The sequence below is a fragment of the Haplochromis burtoni genome, unplaced genomic scaffold (assembly GCF_018398535.1).
Source record: "Haplochromis burtoni strain Fernald_Lab_line unplaced genomic scaffold, NCSU_Asbu1 Contig_63, whole genome shotgun sequence".
In the NCBI taxonomy this organism is placed as follows: Eukaryota; Metazoa; Chordata; class Actinopteri; order Cichliformes; family Cichlidae; genus Haplochromis; species Haplochromis burtoni.
The window spans coordinates 92348-112937 of NW_024582424.1; the positions used below are offsets into that span (position 1 = coordinate 92348).

Genomic DNA, 20590 nt, shown 5'->3' on the forward strand with positions numbered 1-20590 from the left:
GGCCGGTTAGCTCAGTTGGTTAGAGCGTGGTGCTAATAACGCCAAGGTCGCGGGTTCGATCCCCGTACGGGCCATGAACTTTTTGTTTCTTTTGTTATCCTTCAGGTTTCAGACTGCTGAAAGATTGAGGCCTTCACTGACTGATTACCGACGCAACATAATCAATTCATATGAACTCCTGATTATTGGCCGAGCCGAATAACAAAAATCGATAAGTTACTGTCTCATCATGGTTGCTTTTAACATTATTTTAATATCTGTTAGGTCACACCATTATAGATTAATAAAGGAGTGTTGCAGGGGAACGTAAGAGCACAATGAAGTGAACAACATCACGACTAGCCAAACGTATCACGTGGCCCACCAATGCCCCTGCGTCCACCTCCTTCTCGAGATGTGTGTGGCCGAAATAGCTCAGTTGGGAGAGCGTTAGACTGAAGATCTAAAGGTCCCTGGTTCGATCCCGGGTTTCGGCAGTGTTTTGTATATGCCCCCCAACACCATCACGAGATCAAAAATCTAAAAAAAATTATACGATAAACGGAAGTACTCCTGCAGTTGAGGTCTGTAAGATGAAAGTGATTGACATCTGTTTACAGAAACATACAGGTATTTATATATTTAAAAAATACATCATTTATTAGATAATACTAAAATAATATTCAAAACACAAGTTTATCAGTGTGATATCATTTAAGTACAATGGTATTTAAAGGTTTTACAGTCAATACATTGCAAAGTTAAAAATGTAGTGAGTTGTGAAAAGGTAGGTATCTTACTGTGAATAGCAGCTCTTTGTGATTTGCTAATATACAGTACTTACTGGATCATTTGCCTGGTTTTTAAAGAGCAGGTAGATTAAATACAGTTAAAACAGCATTGTTTTTTTATTTTTAAAGATGAATGTAGTAACACCCAGAGGGTTTTACTTCCAAGCCTTTGATCCAAGCTTTTGCTTCAGGATAGGTGTGACAAGAAAAAACAAGTTCCTCTTCAGCGTATGTCACTAGTACTTGAGCACCTTGCTGCGGATGTGGCTGATATCCTTCTCAAGCTTCTCCTTGTCAAGGCGAGATTTGATGTCACATATCTGACTCAGTGATTCAATTGCATCATGCACAGACTGGAACCCTATTCAAACAGAGGCAGGGTGCATAAATCATCACTGAACATAAAGCATCTGAGGTGAAAATAATTCAGGTCATTGTTGCTGGATGAGGGATGTGCTATGATGGTACTGGAAGGACTTTCCTCCTGTGGGCTCATAACATTAAGTCTTTAAAAACCATCCTAGTTCTAATTTTGAAAGCGTACTGCATTCAACCTGTCATATTTGTGTTTTACTTTTGATTTATTGACATCCTTCATCTTGCTCTGTCTCTTGTCCCTGTGGTCTCCCCCCCCCCTATTCTATGCTTAATTGCTCCCGATCATTACTTATATTTTTAATACCTAGTTAATTATGTAATAGTACATAGAGCTGATGCATTTTTATTACAGAATGTATTCTAGGAAGTAACAGACTGTGGGGTTGAAAGGCTCCCTTTGAGATATTAAGTATCTTCTCTTTCCAGCTCCATAACTCAATGTCTTTCTTGCCACGAATATTTACAACTCTCATCAATTATGCATTTATTCTCTCATACCATCTCCTTCTTTCTTTTCATCCCACACTTAAAATAGCACAGTGGATGAATGGCTCTGGAGTGCTGTTAGCAGTGGCTGAGTAGTGATTCATAGATCAGTTTACCCATGGTCTTATTTACCAAGGGAAGTTTGGGCACTTTTCTATATGTCTGCTCTTTAATAAGAGCTGTGGAGTGAGAGAGACTGTCAGGAAGGGAGGCAGATGTGAGATCTAGTGTCAGGCATCCTGGGAAATGAGATGAGGATGGATGTCAACAGCAGCATGATAGGGAGACGAGCTAGAGTATTTGGCAGGCTAGTTGACTGCCTATTCCTGTGGATTGGCTCGCAGCATACTAGCTGTGTTGTAACTACATATGTGCAGGATAAGATCCTTTATACTACTGTTGTACAGCCAATTATTAGACCACATGATGAGCTGGAAAGCATCCGAGCTGAACTCCCGTTTAACATATCAACACCAAGTCAGTGACTACTGTAATTAAAGGAAACAATAAACGTCTCATTTGTGGTAAAAATAAATGTTGGCTGCCTGGTGGGGTTAATCGCTTATATTCATTTTACGATTACTTATTATAAGTATTTTTCTCTTTTCCTTTCTTTCTATTTTTCAGACTCTTGTGAATTGCTCTCGCATGTCCATTATTTTCCTTGACGTGTATGGTGAAGAACATGCAGTACATGTGTGTTTGCTCTCTGATGACAGCAAGTTACCAGCAGTGATCACCCACCTTTGTGGTACTGCTGTTTGAGCAGCTGCAGCTCCTGATGAAGGTTGTTCTCCACTAAGGTTATTCTTCTGCTAAGTTTGTCTTCTGAGCGTTTCAGCTGATCATGCCGACTGCGATCAGCCTGGTTCTGCTGGATGTCAAACTTCTCCACACGTGCCTCCAGGGCAAGCAGGCGGTCAGCCAATCTAGACTCCGCCCCTAACTAAGCACAGCATACACATGAAAATTCAGTTTTTAAACTTGGCGGAGCGTAGTTATATCATTTTCATACTATAGTCCACAACATCTAAAATTAATAAATAAATCATAGCAGAGGTGGGAAGTAATTAACAGTAACAAAGTATTTGTACTTTGTTACTGTACTTAAATAGAGTAAACAGTGTACTGTCACTGCAGTGGATGAAAATCAGCCAGGACAACTCATGAAACACGTCCTGACATCTGGTTGAATTCAGTTGTATCCATCCACAAAGAGCAGCATTTCAGCGGATCATAGACTACTGGAGCTCTCAATAGGTGAGTTGTGATTCTTTTCCCACACACTGAACCTACCTTTAACCTCTTGCTTATTAATTTTCCTGTTTAGAGGCAAAGTCACCCTCTACAATCTAGGCAACAGAAAATAGACCTATTTTTTATTTTCCCTTTTTTCTCTGCTCATGTTCTACTTACCTGATTCAAGCTGAGTACCTTTGTTTAGAAAAATTCAACTTACTTCAACTTCACCTTTTACTGGAGTATTTTTCAGCACTGGTGTCTGTACTTCTACTTAAGTACAGAATGTCTGTTTACCAAAAGTGTGCCACACCATTGCACCACCAGCACCACCCTGAACCACTGATACGAGACAGGATGGATCCATGATTTATGGGGAAGAATTTGGTGTATACAACACGAATCATATATCCATCCTGTCTCGTATCAGTGGTTCAGGGTGGTGCTGGTGGTGCAATGGTGTGACACACTTTTGGCCCCTTTGAGAGACTCACCAGACCACACAACATTTTTTCCATCTCCTATTGTCTGCTTTTAGTGAGTTGTGCAAAGTGTAGCCTCAATTTCCTGTTCACTGACAACCACACCACGTTCAAAGTCAGCTGAATCACCTTTCTTCCCCATTCTCATGCAGGTCATCTTGACCATGTCAATATACCTCAATATGTAGAATTGAACATGTGTACTTAATGAAGTTTTCAGTGAGTGTACATGTCAAACATTTTTAAACCATTATGTATATTGTACCATTTTGTCTTGTAATAGTGAAACCAGCTCCTGGTTGTCCTCAGCATGTGACTGGAGAGAGCTCTTGAGCTGTTGTTCTGTCCAGGTCCTCAATTTTGCTGTTTGCTCCTTGCCCTCGTCAAGCTCTCCTGTCATTCTGCAAAGACACAAGGAATACAAAGTGAACTGTAATAGCTTTACTTCTTTACATTTAGGTAAAGATTTTTCATTTCATAAATGTCTTAGGATCTAAAAGTTTACACGGTCTTGCAACTTTCAAGGACATATCAGTTCTTTTCTGCTAGTTTAGCCCTACAGGAAATAAAGTTTGTGTTTAGAAAACCAATGCTTTATTGGCACTTCCACTTCTACTAAATAGCTTTCAAGTAAAAATGTGTGATTGTGTGATTGAGAATGAAAGTACTAAATTAATAATTTGTAATCCGTAAGTTTACTATAAAAGGAACATGCTTTAGGTTTAGCTGTTAAAAAGTCAGTGTTCATAATTTCACAGTCTGGTAATCAGACGTGAGATTTCATCAGCAACAGTGCTTCTTGTTTTGCTTAATGTCACGTCAAGCTCACCACTGAGAAATACCAAAACAGCAGTGTGAAAAACAGTGGTGGGAAATTTTGTGCTCTGTAGCTCTGAATGCTGTATTTGTATTTGGACCATATGAATATTTCTCTCTTTGTAATATCTGGGGAGGTGGTCATTGAAAGCTGCATGTGGTTCTCATTTGATGAACAGTACTGAAATGTTTCTGATGGAAGCTGCAACCAAACTGAATGAAATATTGTGTGGACTGTGTAAAACTATCGGACTCAAAAAGTACCTCGAGACCTTCTTTAGTCTTATTCCTCTTGTCTAAAGTGTCCTTGAGACAATCAGTAGACACTCGCCTGTGTGTCACTGCTGCAAATCATTTTTTCTGTACAGGTGTCACAATACTGCACTCCGTTATCATTCCAGCTGCCTAATGCAGTTCACGCTGACACTAGACAACATGACAGTTGGCTTGGCTCTTGTTAGATAAGTTTTCAGAATGCACTTGTCTGCACATATTTGAAAGTCAGCTTGTAAATGTAAAGGGGCAGTCTGTGATGCCCTTTAATTTGAAGTCCTTGTGGCCTTGTCTGGCATATTTATTTCATTTCAAATGTTTTTTCTGTTATATCTGCAGACATGGTCTCTAGTGCCCAACTGTCCCTGCATCGCCACCTCCAGCGGACACTGGATCTCGTCACTTAAAAAACAAAGGTCATCCTGACTGACTACCTTTTTGAGACTAATGAGGCCTTTAATGACTAAACTGCATCTAAGAAAATCTCCCAGCAAGTGTGGCTCAGTGTAGTCATACATGAGACAGTCAGAACAAAAAGAACCAATGACACCCAGGATTCAAAATCCAATAAACTCTCTTTGTAGACTGAACATTAATAAAAAAAAAAAAAAAATCTTTCTGACATCAGCAGTGCCTACTTTCAAAAAATGACCTGGCCACTTAAAAACAAAAAAATAAATTAGGTTGAGTAGCGTGTAGACAACATCACTCGGTATGTTTCATCTTTTCCAGCTCTATCCATCAATGGTCAAGCACAGCCTAGGTGGGTGGATGGATATATAATATATTAAATCTATAATCCAAATAAAATAAAGGAAGCCTCTTTTTTTTTTTTTGGTGCTTGTTTTCAACATTATTATTGTGACGCATTTCAGAAACACAAAAATCGCCTATTTTTATCTGTTCTTTTGGCTCTAATATGATCAGTGGGCTGCTTTCCATTGCAGGTACAACATTATTAAATAGAACATATCTATCGTTCACGTCTCTCTGTTTCTAAAATGTTTATATATTGCTTCCAGCTGACATTATTTCTCAGATGGAATAGTAAACGGACAACAAGCTTTCACCATTATTGTGCCTCCTGCATTAATATTTCAGGGTGAATGTGGCTTGGGAATGTGTAGCCCTGGAGCAGCTGTAACTATAGTTGGGAATGGTTGTAGGTAAGAATTTATGTTGGTGTTTTGAGGAACACTATTAAACAGCAAATCAACTAAGAAAGTTGTCAACTTTTCACAGTAGCTGCCAGAAAATGCATGATCAGCAGCTAAATTCATGGAATGACCTGGTGCAGTGTTGGGTGTCTCCAGGAATCCTTAGTACCACAACATTAGGTTTGTTGCATGATTAACAGTCTTACTTGTCTTCTAATAGCTTAACTTGTCTACGCAGATCAGACATCAAGTTTTTTAGGTCCTTAGAAGACTTTGTCAGTGAGGCCTCCAGTCTTCTAAGCTCAACATGAATCTGGTGACAAGAAAACACACAAACATAATCGTCAGCTTTGTTTCTGACCTTTACCCTTTTGTGTTTTCTGCTTTGCTGAGCAGACTGTGCTATGCACCACTCCTGTGGCCACTCATGACTGAGAGTTATACCGGTGACCCACTTTGTATGCGTTTTCAATTATTTTTATGGTAGGCGCTTGACCACTGGCCCACAGCTAATGTGCTGTCATCACAGTGATTTACCACCCCATACTACCAACACAACTGAAGGCTGGCTGAATCAGCGAGAGTGTTGAAGGCACTTTTGGTTGCTTTAGGTCAAGTAAAAAGCATTATAATATGTGACATACTTATCGTAATCCAGGGTTTTCATATTTTCTATAATGCTGACCTTGTCCAAAAAAAAAAAAAAGGTAGGGTTTGGGCGGGAGGTGTAGGTGGGGGTGGGGTGAAAGCTTTTTTATGACGACCTTGACATCCCATTAGAATTTATTTCCCATCTCATTTCTTTCTTTCAAACTCTGGTTATGACTGAGCCTCTGAGTTTGTTTGATAAGGTCAAACTCACTCAGCAGCAGTAAGCTCCAAATGTCATCCCATCACAGCTCAGCTAGCCATCCTCTCTTGGATAAACAGCAAAATATACTCACTGGGCCACTTTGTTAGGTACACCTGTTTAACTGCTTGTTAACTTAGTGGATTTAAGTATGTGGATGTGGTCAAGATGACGAGCTGAAACTAAATATTTGGGATGAAAGGTTATTTAAGCGACTTTGAACATGATATGATTGCTAGTGCCAGGTTGGCCTGGTCGTTTAAGAAACTGCTGATCTACTGGGATTTTCCTGCACAACCTTCTCTAGGGTTAGGGTTAAGATGACCTGAAAAGGAGAAAATATCCAGTGAGTGGAAGTTCTTAGGGTGAAAATGGCTTGTTGATGCTAAGCGTCAGAGGAGAATGGTCTAAAAGCTTCAGGCTGCTGAGAAAACAACCTGAAGTCAAATAACCACTTTCTGTATCCAAGATATCCAGAAGTTCATCTCTGAACATAGGACATGAAAAATTGAAGCAGATGGGCTACAGCAGCAGAAGACCACAAAATGTACCTCTCCAGTTACAATTTGCCTGGACTCACTAAAACTGCACAACTGAAGATGTTGCCTGGTCTGATGCAACTGCAATTGCTGTATTCAAAAGTTAGGGTCATCATTTGGCGCAAACAGGATGAAAGGATGGATCTGTCCCGCCTTGTATCAGCAGTTCAGGCTGCTGGTGATGATGGTGTGATGATGAGTATTTTCTTGTTTGCTTTGGGCCTCTTAGTACCAGATGAGTATTGTTTGGACACCACAGCCTATGCGAATATTGGCCTCCACAGTCAGGAGAGCACCTTTTGTATGTGGCAGAATAAGAGATTCAAAGCATGGATGCGCAGCTGACATATCTGTAGCAATCGTGAAATACTATCATGTCAATATGAACCAAATTCTCCAAGGAGGTTTTCTTGCACCTTGCTTAATCTATGCCACAAAAAATTCAGGCACCTCTGAAGTCAAAAGGAGGCCCAACCTAGTACTAGCAAGGTGTACCTAATAAAGTGTACAGTGCGGATAAATACTGTTCATATTACCAGGTTATGATCCTTCCAATGCATCAAGCTTTCAAATAAACGCAACCTCTCTCTACAAATGTAAAAAAATAATAATGACAATAACAAAACAGTACATTATCCTTTAGTTTGGGAATAGAGAATTCAAATGAATGAATGAATGAATATTGTGTTGAGCGTGTGTTTAGATAGAGGAGATGCAAGGGGTAATGATCATGAATGCCAGTTCATGCCAGTATGCTATCATACTGGAGAATAATGCTTTTGATGGCATCAATGTCAAAGAGATTAAAAAAAAAGAACCTAAATATGGCAAATACGTGTTACAATATTAACTTATGACTTGTGAAAACTCTCATTGGGGCACTGGTGTAGTAGCTGATTTGCACACAGTGCAAAGTTTTGCTCAACTGCTCTCGTAACTCCTTTTCTGCTAAACCCTTGTCAGCATGCATACGTTTTTTCCCCACCTTGTCCTCCAGCTCTTTGAGCTGTCCATTCACAGCTTCGCTGAGCTCTCGAACCTCCCTCTGCAGTCTGATCACCTGCTGCTCTCTGAAGCTCACGTCAGCGCTCAGCTTGGCAATGCTGGAATCACACCTGCGATAATAGGTGGGGAAGAACAGAGAGCTGGTGAGAGACCACTGAATGAGAAAAATGGGATTGAAGGGAGTTTAGGGAAGGTGTGAAGACAGAGGGATGAGCAAAAGACTAGAAAAAAAAAGTTGTATAATAGAATCACAAAATTAGAATGAAAAAATGTTACACTGCTGTTATCAATTTGCAAAGCAAGTTCATGCAATAAATAAGAAGAAGAGGCTCTGGTAAAACCTTAGCAGTGAGGATGGTTACTCTGAACAGATTTCAGTGGTCACTTGTTTGCATCTACTAATGACTCACTGGTACAAAGACGCTCCCACCCACCCAAAAAATAACTATGAGAATAAATTAACCCTCTCAAGGCAGACGTTGCCGATTTGCAACAGTTAAAAACTAACAACCTGATTACCCCACATACATATTTTATGAGTTTTTTTTTACTCAGAAAACTTAATTTGAACCTGAGAGGGTTAAGTGAGAAATCTGTTTATCACCAAAAGCAATTAGGACGTTGCAAAAACACAACTTACAGCCTCTGACTTGGAAAATGTTGCTTTTAGCAAACTTTGAATTCAGTTGAAGCGATAAGTATCAACTGCAGCAACTCTTTTAATCAGCATGGCAGTACAGCTTCCTTCCTTTCATTGCTTGGTTCAAGATGTCAGCCTGTTAAGGCTTTCTCTTACGGCTTTATTGGGCCTGCCTGTGTGAGTGCGTGTCTTTAAAATATTTGTGATAAACGATTGGTCTGAAATTTGAGTTTTTCCCTGGAGACCAGTCCAGTGCTTCTCTTAATGGCTTCACTGACCAGTGCCAACCAACACAAAAACCACTGGCCCTTAGCTTACTTGATTAATTATGAACAACATGAAAGAGGCTATCACACTGACCACTTGTTTTTCTTCTTCTCTCTTTATTGGACCCTGCATCAGCCCCATTTCCACCCCCTGAAATCTCACTGATATGCCTGCTTTGTAAATGACACATCTTTGTCTTCTATCTCTTTACACATGAAATGCACTGATCAGTGGATGCCAGAAGTGTTAGAAATAATTAGGTCTAGGCAACTACACATCAAAAGGCCAATCACAATGTATGTGAGATGACAGACACTTTTCAGCAATCCAGTGCAGTAAGTGTGATGTGCACAGAATCACAGAATAATGAGCAAGTGCTAATCAGCATCTAAAGTGCATTTAAACCTGGGAACCTCACCCAGGTGGGAACAAAATAATTGCATCTGTGCATGTCTGTGTGTATGCCAGGACTGGTTTGAGGTTGTGCAATGGTGAAGAGTTGCTAGACAGAATGAAGGCTAAACACGCAGGGTATCAGCGAGGAACGTCAGATCACTCCAGTCAATCGAAATAATGCCTTCTTGTTTCCTTCACTTGCTGTTCAGTTTTTATCTCAGCATTTGAAAGCAATGTCTGACTCAGGACTCACACAGTGCCTACCTGGCTACTCTTCCTCTCAGGTCTCCGACGCCAGCTGTGTTTTTCTGGTCCATGTTTTGAACAGCGTGTGCCACTCCAGAGGTGACAGAGTCCCGCTGGGCCATCTCTTTCTCTAATTCCTTTACCCAGAACAAAGACAGCATGTTTCACATTTGTTAAAAAAACGATGTGACTGTTTTCCCAGCAAATTAAGTGAAAAAACAGATGAGGAAGTACATGATTTGTTTGGAAAGTACCAGCAGGCAGCTTCAGATTTGAACTAATTATGCAGCATTCAATATTTCAAACAATGATAGCCTCTAATCATGCTAATGGCCCATTTGGTATACACTAATGAAGCTGAATGTTTCATTCCGGTGCCCTACTTCTGTAAGGCAGCTTTCAGAGAGTGGTTTGATGTTCTGCTCAGTGAAAGATGACTCCAAACACCCTCACACTTGTTCCGCGAGACTAAGATCCGTGTACTCTTTTGCAGTTCTTCTGCTTGACTGTCAGGAGAATAGCTGTTAGAATTTCAACGCATAACTTGAGAGTATTTCGTTAACCACATACTGTGCACATGATCACTTTATGCTTATACAGACAAAATGTGCATGAGCTGATGATGGCGAGAAGTCAAGTAGGCTTTATTTGAACACTGCACCATTCTATCAGGTGTAATCAAATCAGCTGGGAGTTTGTGGGCATGAGTTGGCGTGGGTGTGCTGCACATCAAACAATACAAGGAGAAGAGAACAGCCAGAAAAGGAGACAATCAGCACATATGCTTGACTTCACCCACCTAAAAGACGTACAGCATATTCCACACAAAACAAGAAAAAGACTTACACAATACTTTAATACGTAAACATGCATGCAACAGCACTTTTCACAACTTACTTCCACCACCTTGCATACCTGTATGCCCATGCTGAGTTGTTTAACAATACGTGTAATGGTGAGTATGTGATTCTCCAACAGCTTGCGGGACAGTGCCTCAATTTGGACAGAGCCATGGCTGGACTGCAGACCAGCTGTCACCTCCTCTTTGATTCTGAGAGCTTGTTCTAGCAGCACAGCTAGCGGCCTATCCTGACTCCTCAAACGACCTTCCAAGACATCTGGCCTTAATCAGGAAGTAAACAAAAAAATATCAAGCTTATAATGTTTTAGAAGCTCTTTGTTGGGGTTTTTAGTATTTAGAAGATGCAAAAACATGTGTTGCAAATATTGCAAAGTCATGTTGAAGAAGAAAAAAGTCATTTTAAAGTGCAATTCTACAAAGAGTTGATCTACTAAGAGAGAGAATGAAGATGGATTGAAATGTTGTACATTGGTTTTCATGCCCTTGGGTTCTGTCTTCATGTCCCTGTGCATGCTGTGTTGGACCTGTCTGAGGCTGTTGTGGATTAAGGATTCATTTTATCAGTTTGATTCACAGCAGTGTTCGAAAGGTTCACAACCTTAATTCAATCCCATCAGCGAGCGGTCGCGCACATCTTATTCACCTCTTAAGCGCAGATCGGATTTTAAACTGAATTAGCAACCCACACAAATTGAAAGTGAAAAGTAAATGACTGCAATATACTGAATGTATGCACTGAATATGGATATGTGAATGAGAAAGGTTACCTTGTGTGACTCTGTGTGTCAGACTGATGATGAGACATCCTTATTGTCTACAAAGAGATATGTATGAAATATATTAGTGTGATAGTTTCCACTCAAATATCCTCCTTATCATTCTTTTTGTTAAAATAAGCATATTATATATTCTATCTTTCACTGGGAGCATCACGAGACATTTTGAACATTTTTGATAAAGACTTTAAACAAATGTTGCTATTTTTTTATTTGTCATATAAGAATACTCACAGGTCTGTGCTGTTCTTCAACCAGCTTTAGAGATTATGTGTTTGTGTTGTCACTTGGTAACTGTGGTCTCCTTTCATGGGGGTGTGCCTGCCTGCCAGTGTGAACAGTCTTGCAAAAAAAAAATGCATTGTCTATGTGGCGAGGCAGTTTAACTCTGCAAAATATTTGATGACCAGAAAGCGTGAAACATAGTTGTAATTCGTAGAAATGTTGCTGAGAAACTGGTCAGCCTTCTTAGCAGCAGTTCTCGTGACAACATACCTCAAAACACCAGCTTTTAAAAAAGCGGTTATTGAGATAACCTAATACCCTTTTCAATTTTTTGCTGTTATTTTTCATCCCAACTTTGATAGTTTGTATCGCCTTCAAATATTGCATTTGACACTCCAGTTCCCTGGAGTTTGTCTTACTGCTAATAGTTTAAAATACAGTTTAATCCAGGCTCTTTGCACTGGACCACGAAAGTGCATCATTAAAGCTCCTCTCTATTAGTCCTACAAGCCAGAAAATGCTTATCGTGGAGAGCTTTAAATAAAGCTTAGGGTGGGCAATGACTGTACAAATACAAATGCTCTGTAATTTAATTAAAATCCAGAGTCACTAAATCCCTTTATTACACTGATAAAAGTAAGACAGACTCCCCCATGGATCGCTTGGATTTGCTTGTTCCTGTGGGAACAAGGGTGGCAGACATGTTTTTTGATTGGAAACACTTCAAATTAAATAAAAAAGCAAGCTCAATCCTGTGTGGCTTCTTCGGTGAAGAACTTAACCTTAATTTATTGAGGCTACCAACAACAAGGAACCGCTTGTACCAGATAGGTCAGGTTCTAGACTGAGCCCGTGAAACACAACATGTGATTATTTGTACAAGGCATACTCAACTCAATTTAAAGGCTTGACCCAACCCTAAGTATTTTGATTCAGGTGAACAGATCGGATCTCTGCTTCGTTTAATCACAGGATACACAGTGTTTCAAGTGTGGTAGTGGCTCTGAATTAGATGTAGTTATACTCATGAAAGAAAATATTTCATGTCTATGTATCTCTCTCCCTCTCTGTTACACACACACAGTGGATTAGTCTCTTATCAATGGGATCAAGGTCATTAATTAAGAGGAAAGGCCTTCTCAGAGTAGACTCATCAGTTTTCCATGGAAGCCCTATAGAAAAGCCTGGGAGCCGAAAGGGACAGTTTGGCTTACACCACGATTTACTTAACTTAAAGAGACGTTGAGAGCATTTCACCATCCTGTTAGCTGTAAATGAAAATGGTTCATTTTGGGAGATGACAGAAATTTCAAGCAAAGAGAACCTGAATCTCTAATCCATCCCCGAATTCATGGCACAGCACCAAAGACTGATGATAATTTTCTGATTAATCCGTGTTCTTCATTCTTACTGTCTCTGTGTGTTTGTTTCTAAGAGAGAGAGGACACAGTGCTAAACAGGAGGGCAGAGAACAGCCAGCGCTGAAACAAGGGCCGGGGGGTGGGAGACGTAATGAGTTATTATACATCAGCGCAGCAACTAAAGAGAGAGCTGAGAGAGGGGAGGCTGCTCAGTGATGCCTGCTCGCTGCTGCACGTGGGTGATAACATTCAGTGAAACATATCCAGACTTGCTTAAACAGCGCGAGACCATCCATGTGACAAAGGGGACATCAAGTCTCTGTCTGCACAGCTTTCCCAAGGTCAAAAAAGTGGAGGGTTAAAAAAAAATGCACGTATGATAAAGTACTGAAATACAAAGATATAAACTCAGATGGGAATGACATGGGACCCACAATTAAATTATAAACATCTCCACGAGGCACTGTGGGGTACTGTTATGCAATCGCCAGCATACAGATTACCCAGTCAAGTGACACGGTTGGCCAGAGGGCGGCGTGGTGCACCCTTCGTCCTTCATTTGAATACAACAATTAATGGGTAAGTTTGCTTAACCCCTGGTTAAAAACCGTGGACGAGAGTCAAAGAAAAGCGGGCGAATAATTTTAAAATCTCTTACGCAATCGCGATGAAGTCACAGCACGTGCTCCAACTTTCATCGCTGAGGTGAGATATCTTAAATCTTACATGAATTCTTGCCTTCCTTCTAACTAGCCCACTGCACAGTGGGACATAAAAATTTACAGAATAGTCTGCAGAGGCATTCTGCAAGGTTCGCGGGAAGATTGACACCCTCCTTCATCGTCGCACAGCGCGTTTCGTTCTTGGCGCTCTAAAAACTGATCATCAGTGGAAGTGCACCCGAGCCGCAGCTGCCCAACTGTGACATCCGTCCACTATACAGAGTGTGCTCAGGCTGGCTGGCTGCTGCACAGGCACAATGGAGCAAAAATCACCGAAACACGAGAGCACAGCCAAGGGGCAAGAGTCCTTGTCCTACCAGCGGAGAATGTGGAAGAATTTCCAGGAAAAAACCAAGCCGTGGCTGAGCCCGAAACTGGGATCAGAGCGTCGTGGTGCCGGGGGCGCGGAGGGCAGCAAGAAGGAATCGGGGCTTTGGATGTTTAAGAGAAAAAAGAAACAGCTGGACCGGGTATTTTCATCGTCGCAGCCGAACCTATGCTGCTCTACTCCGGCACCTTTTGAGGGAGACAAGGCTCTCGGAAGCGATGCGGTTCCTGGGACCAGCAGCGGCGGAAAGCCTCTGCTACAGCCTCTTGGCACGGCTTCTGGGGCCACGGGGAGCAAACCAGAGCTCACGGCGCACGGAAGCCCAAAACTCCCGATGTCCCAGCTGATGGTGTACCAGCAGAAGAGCTCCTCTCTCGGCTCAGCGTGCTTCGAGAAGCTGGTGGTGGACCCGGCCGCTGTGACGGGAGAGGAGGAGCAGCTGCGTAAAAACGCAAGTGATTCTGTGAGTAAAGACTCGTGTAGTCCCAAACGCACATAGGAGCTTTTCTGTTGTCGTACTGTTTTTTTCCTCTTTCCCCCCTAAAGCCTGAAAATAGAAGACAGCAGGCAAGACTTTATTGATTTGCTAATTCAATAAACGAGACAAGTTTCATGATTGTGCTGATGCGACGTCCCACTGCCTCTATGCACTCATCTGTTTCCAGTCCGCTGATTTCTTTACTGTCTCCACCATCGAGGACTGTATTGGCCAAATATATACATCCAGTTTCGTTGTAGATTTATGTGGTGATCATAAACAACCGCCCACCTTACAAGCTAATTTGTTTTGTATCATTTTATCATCACAGTTTCTCCATATACGTCGAGCAGATCAGCTGATTTCAGTTTCAAGTCTTTCCTGGTAGGGTTTTTAAACAGACAGCATGCTCTGATGCCATTGGCTTTGTTTAGCCTGCGCACAAACGTTTCTTTCAGAGGGACTGTCCCCTAGACTCACGACCATCTGTCTCAGTGTCCTTGCCTTTAGACAGAGGCTGCAACAGGCCCGTGCATACCCACAGGTTCATCCTGTCTTTTTTGTTTTCATGAAAAGTGGCTGGTTGTCAAACCAGCGGCACTGCTGGAGATTGATGGCAGGTATATTCCCACACCACACATCATGCTGAGTCAGGGTGCCCCAAGAGAAACCATATGGCAGCAAGCATGAAGGCTAATGGTAACGATTGCATTCACAAAAATCATTCAGCCCAAAACATCAGAGAGAAAACTTTAAGTTTTTAAGTTTCAGTCAAATAAAATGGAATGTCATTTTCAAGTTATGTTGTCATAATATTAAATCTCATGAGAACAACGCTAAAGATACAGCATGCATAAAATCATATAGGCACCTTTTCTTTCACTTGCTCCAAAGCTTTTCATCTCATCATTTTTGAAGTGCTCCAGACTTTTCTGAGCATCATCCAGATTGCTGTCTGAAAGTGATTAAGCACATTAGCACACGTTTCCCTACAGAGGTTGGCAAAAGCTCTGTTATCCATTAAATCTGTATAGGAAAAGTGCACCATGCTCAGCTATAGAGGTAAATGAAAGAATGCAGTGACTTCATTGAAATTGATCTTACAGCTTCGTCAATAAGCCTTTCAGTTACATAATGTGGAGAAATGTCATTTTGCCAAATAAAGTTGCCGCATTCAAGCAATAGTTACTTCCTATCGCTGCCATCTTTATCCAAGTTTTTTTAGTCACTTGTTGGCCCTTTCCTTTGCCCGAGAAGAAAGCAGTGGCATAATCTTCCGAGGTTATAGTGCAGCGTTATTGTTCTGTCTTATTAGTTTTACTGTATACCTCTATACCAAATAGAGTACAAAGTGCATGATCTGGATCTAATAGTGGAACTAGGAATGGAAAAAAGTGCAACATGAGATGATGGGTGATGAGAGGAAGTAAAAGTAATGAAGACAGATCTAATGGGGTTACAGGTAATGAGACATGACTAGGGGATGAGTTGAGACCACATGAGATAAGATGATATGAAGTGGGAAAAGAGCAGATTAAGATGAGATGCGAACAAGTGAAGAGACAGGAGATGAGGACAGATGAAGTAGGATTAGGTTTGCTTCTTTAATACCTGAGGGAAAAATAGTTAAAAACAAAAAACACACTGACAAATAATCTAGCTTTGCATCATCATGCATTTGCACGTGCATTTTCGTGCATACACCCCTGATTGCACAGGTTTGATGATGCATTTGTGTTTCCTCAGCCAACAGAAAATGTGACACTAAAAAATGTACTTTTACTGTTAGAATAAGTATTCTAGCTAGCATTTCATAAATGAAATAAGAGAATATGTAACATGAAAATTCATTTTGTAATTTGATTTGGAAAGTGAGAGATGTAAGGGATTGCTGCCAAGCTCTGTGAGTAATTTCATTGTTGACTCAAGTGCATTTAACTTTGCTGTTTTCAATGCAGTGGAGAGGTTTGTGAAAGTTTTTCTATATGTGTTCGCAGTGGCTGCAGCAAACATGACTGATATTTGTGACATTAAGTTTCAGCGCCCTTTACATCATATTCATTTATTTTTTTAAAACATATCTATGAGTTGCGATTTTACTTTTTCCTCTTTCATTCCATCTGCACTCACTGGGTTGGACCCTCTTTTGCTTTCACAGTCGACTTAGTTCTTTTTGGCATAGATTCAACATGGTCCTCCAAACATTCCTCAGAGATTCTGGTCCATATTAACATGACATGACAGTTGGTGTGGATTTGTTGGCTGCACATCCATGATGTGAAACTCCTGTTTCGTCACATCACAGAAGTGCTCTATTGGATTGAGATCTGGAGGCCATGGAGACCAGCTGAACACAGTAAACTCATTGTTATCTACAAGAAACCAGCTTGAGATTATTTGAGCTCTGTGATATGGTGTGTTATATGTTGGAAGCAACCACGAAAAGATGGGTACATTGTTGTAATAAAGGAATGGACGTGGTGTGCAATGATACACTGGTAGGCTGTAGCGTTTAAATGATGCTTCACTGGTACTAAAATACATAGAATGTCTCAGACATCCTCCTCAATATTACACCACCACCAGAAGCCTGAACCATTGATAGAATGCTTTTATGAAGATCAGCCACTGTCTTTCTAATCTTCTGTTGTCTAATTTTGGGGATCCTGCAAACCGTAGCCTCAGTTTCTTGTTCTTAGCTGACTGGAGTGACTTGGTGTGGTTTTCTGCTGCTGTAGCCCATCTGCTTTAAGGTTAAGCATGTGATGCATTCAGAGCTAAAAGTCAGCACACCTTGGTTGTAACATGTGGTTATTTGAGTTACTGTTGCCTTTCACTTTGAAACAGCGCGACCATTTTTCTCTGACCTGGTTTTTACCCAGAGACCTTCTGTTGACTTTTCAATCATTTTCTGTAAACTCTATCTTGACTGTGTCTACATTCCTAAATGCGCTTAGTTGCTGGTATGTGGCAGGTCGTTCATATATTTGCATTAACAAGCAGTGCAGCAGTTGTACCTAATGAACAGATCAGTGAGTGTATATCCTAATAGGGTTTGATAGATTTAGATGTTTCTTGTATGTATGTGTGTTTGAACTGAAGCAAATGGGTCATCATTAACCAAGTCACTAAGTCAACTAACTCATTAACTTAAAGCGTGTTGGTATTTCTGCTGCCTTTTGCCCGTTTGTCACAGCAAAAGGCAGCAGAAAACACTTGTGCTTACATCACATTTTTTTTAAACTTCTTCCTTCCTTTTATAGATATGTGCTTTAGTAGTCCTTGACTGATGCGGTCATGTTTCTAACCTTCAGTCTTGCAGAGTAACCTTTCACTCATTACCTGACTGAGCGGCAAGACGCCTGATGTCAAGTACAAAATAATAATATCGACTGGTATGACTCAGGATTTGTGTATATTGTACTCTAATCTGATCTGAAAGTAAAACATAAGATGGAGCAATTAAAAACAAATAAAAAAAATCCCAAATCATCTGATTAAAACCTCAAAGAATACATTTTAATATTTTGAGAATAAGAAGTTACTTTTTTTCAGAAAGTGCTTGTAGTCCTCATATGATTCAGTTGTTTGATTTCCATTTAAAAGGAAATCTGTATACAAAGCTTTTTGGAAAATGCAAACTTAAAAGTGTGCACTTGTGTGAAAATAAAACATAAATGACATTGTAGAAATAAAGCATCTTAAATTTTTGCCCGACTGTCTGTCTGTCTGTCTGTATTATTATGTGAAAACTAGCTCTCAATGCGAAGTAGGGATAAAAGTATATGTCACAAGTTTGTACTAATACATTTTTAATCCTGACCTCCCTACTCTTCTCTCTTCCCTCACCCTCGAAACCAGCTGTAGCACATGGCTGCCCAACCTGTAGCCTAACTCTGCTGCATGTGTCTTCCTGTTAAAAGGGAGTTCTTACTTCCCACGGCCGCTAAATGCCTGCCGCTAAATGTTGCTTTTACAATTATTTTTACACTACATTTAGCTCCATCATTCTGCATCCATCATATGTTTATCTCTCATGTCACTTGAAGTGTTGCTGTCTGTGGTATTGTGCTGTAGTTGTAATAAGTCACTCTGTGTATTGTGGCCGAAGTAGTTTGTGACACAGGTGTGGTAAACATTAAAACAAATGTTGTAGCTCTCCCCTCAGCTTGTTTTACTTGTTTAGTATGTATAAACTTAACATTTAATTCAAGAGCAACTGAGACATATTTCATTAAAACACAGTCTTTGCCTCTTTTTGTTGCTACTCAGACACTCACTGCTCCTTCTACTTCCAGTTCTCAGTCACACCCAGAGACTACATTGTGACTTTTTTCTCTTTGCACTCTCCTTTCCTCTGCTCAGCTCATATGTAGTACTTTAAAATATTTAACACTTACCAACCATGGAAGTGGCTTTTGTGTCACAGAGACTGCTGTCACAGCTTACTGCGTAATATAGCTGATGTAAAACAAGTTCCGGGTATTTGTATTGATGAAATCTGTCAGATAATGTTAACCATATCTTTTAAGTGCTTTAAAATGTTCTTAACTTTACATGTTGTGTTAAAAAAAGTAAGTTAGGCAATCTTTTTAGACATTTGGCTTGCTGTTCCAAGCAGCTAACTAAAATCAAAATCTTGCAGACTGATCTTGTCCAGAAATATAAGAAACTGTAACTCAGGGGTAATTTAACCTGTTGTCCTGATTTGCTAATGCACCGACTGTGAAATGAGCTATGTTTGGATGTCCTGTAGGAATAAGTGCATGACTAGTGGTCGTCTTCTGAGTAGTGTTGTGAGAGCAGAATCACGGGCACTTGGAAACAGTCCATGGCCTCGTTCTTAAAGTGTCTTGACAGCAGCTTAAATCAGGATTCATTGCAGCCCGGGGGGATCATCGGTTGTAACAGACACATGATTGATGCTGACCGCAAAGACGCCTTGGCACTGTGAAGTGAGGCGAAAAAAACCAAAACATTTTCACGTTGACAAAAGACTGACACCATCTGGAAATGTTGATGAGGTTTACTTCACCACTTTGTGATTGAGTGTGTTGCAGTGCCTGGAGCGTGTTAGTGTTTCTGCCACAGAAAATTCTGAACTATGGTCATATATGCAGACAAGAAACATTTATGAGATTTAATGTGAGTTTGAGGCGCAGCTGAGTGGTTTGCATTGTTTCATGAAGGACTGGAAACCAAAGCCTGTGGCCAGGCCCTTCCCTTCAGGTTTGTCTGTGTTAAGTGCCCACATGTTTGAATGTGAGTCAGCATTAGCTGTCGCTTACGCTCGTTATGAAGCAGTGACCTGACAGCGCGGTGTCTCCTTGCTTTCTGCTCATGCAGTTAACAACGTAGCCTTTTTTTAGTTGGATTTTTTGTTTTGTTGCTATGTAAATTATTAGGCTTTCAATATTTTTGTCATTTATTCACAATACTAGTAGAAATTCAACACCAATTAAATAAATGAGTGGAAGAATTGAAAATACACTAAAAAGATGCATTTTAGCATTTCAGCTATAGGTTGAATATAAGCAGGTTGTTCGGTATTAATATGTAGGTATTATGCAGCTGTCAGAATTGTTCTGGTTCTGCTTTTTCTTTTCTTCTGCTACACCTCTCTGTGTCCTTGAGAGATAATGTTACCTGAATTGTCTCCTTGATATAGTTCTCATCTCCTCTGCCCTCAGTGTTATCCTCTCTGATAGTGACACTCTTCCAGCACAAGACAAATTCAAAGTCCACCCCAGCTTCTCAGGAGAACAGTCTGTGCACTGCAAGCTGGGATCTCAGAGCTGTGACACTGTGTTGCCCTCCAGCATTGCCCTCTGCAGTCTCAGCCACACAGTTTCAAACACGAGAACACACACACACACAAAACGCAGGCACATATAGGCATGCACACTCATTCGCTCAATATGCTCTGAGGCCGTAGTGTTTTTGTGACAAGGTTAAGCATAACAGTGTATGCTGCTAAATGAATCAGAAGTGCTGATGTGCCTTCTTGAATGAGACCAATACACAAGTGAGACAAAGTGATTGATGTGGCTCTGGCGTTTCTCTCACAATAAACTCTCTCATTTAAGTACAGTAGCATTCAGTGATCTGGCATGTACACTGTATTAACCAGAAGTGGTTGCAGACATGATTGACAATCAGAGTGATGAGAGAGCAGGCAGTGACGGGTCAGCCTGTAAATGGTGGATAGAGCTGGGGAATTAGCTTTCTAACTCTTAATGCCCTCCCACATAGATTAATCATCATCAGATCAAGGCAGAGGTTCAGTGTAGGAAG

General features: G+C 40.7%; 2 protein-coding genes and 2 non-coding genes across 8 annotated transcripts in view; 3 read left to right on the forward strand and 1 right to left on the reverse strand.

Moving 5' to 3' along the window:
• On the forward strand, nt 1-74 carry trnai-aau. The gene has a single exon. It is a non-coding gene; the product is annotated as a tRNA-Ile (tRNA).
• A 329-nt stretch (nt 75-403) lies between these two features.
• On the forward strand, nt 404-476 carry trnaf-gaa. The gene has a single exon. It is a non-coding gene; the product is annotated as a tRNA-Phe (tRNA).
• A 175-nt stretch (nt 477-651) lies between these two features.
• fam81b (family with sequence similarity 81 member B) lies at nt 652-13070 on the reverse strand. Of its 2 annotated transcripts, XM_005922814.3 has the most exons (9): nt 11417-13070; nt 11174-11220; nt 10460-10667; nt 9563-9681; nt 7976-8105; nt 5808-5914; nt 3621-3756; nt 2379-2580; nt 653-1131 (listed from the first exon to the last, which is right to left on the reverse strand). In XM_005922814.3, the coding sequence occupies exons 2-9, from the start codon at nt 11209-11211 to the stop codon at nt 1007-1009; spliced, it is 1065 nt and encodes a 354-aa protein (XP_005922876.1). In that variant the 5' UTR covers nt 11212-11220; nt 11417-13070; the 3' UTR covers nt 653-1006. The 2 variants fall into 2 exon arrangements, with proteins under 2 accessions (XP_042077206.1, XP_005922876.1); XM_042221272.1 differs by having other exon boundaries at nt 652-1131; nt 11174-13070.
• Nucleotides 13071-13746: 676 nt separating this feature from the next.
• Nucleotides 13747-20590, forward strand: part of mctp1a (multiple C2 domains, transmembrane 1a) — a 128467-nt gene continuing 121623 nt past the window's right edge. For all 4 annotated transcript variants that reach the window (XM_005922809.3, XM_005922810.3, XM_005922811.3 and 1 more), the window contains exon 1: nt 13747-14281. In XM_005922809.3, coding sequence (XP_005922871.1) covers nt 13748-14281 — 534 coding nt within the window. In that variant the 5' untranslated portion in view covers nt 13747. The remainder of the gene's footprint in view (nt 14282-20590) is intronic.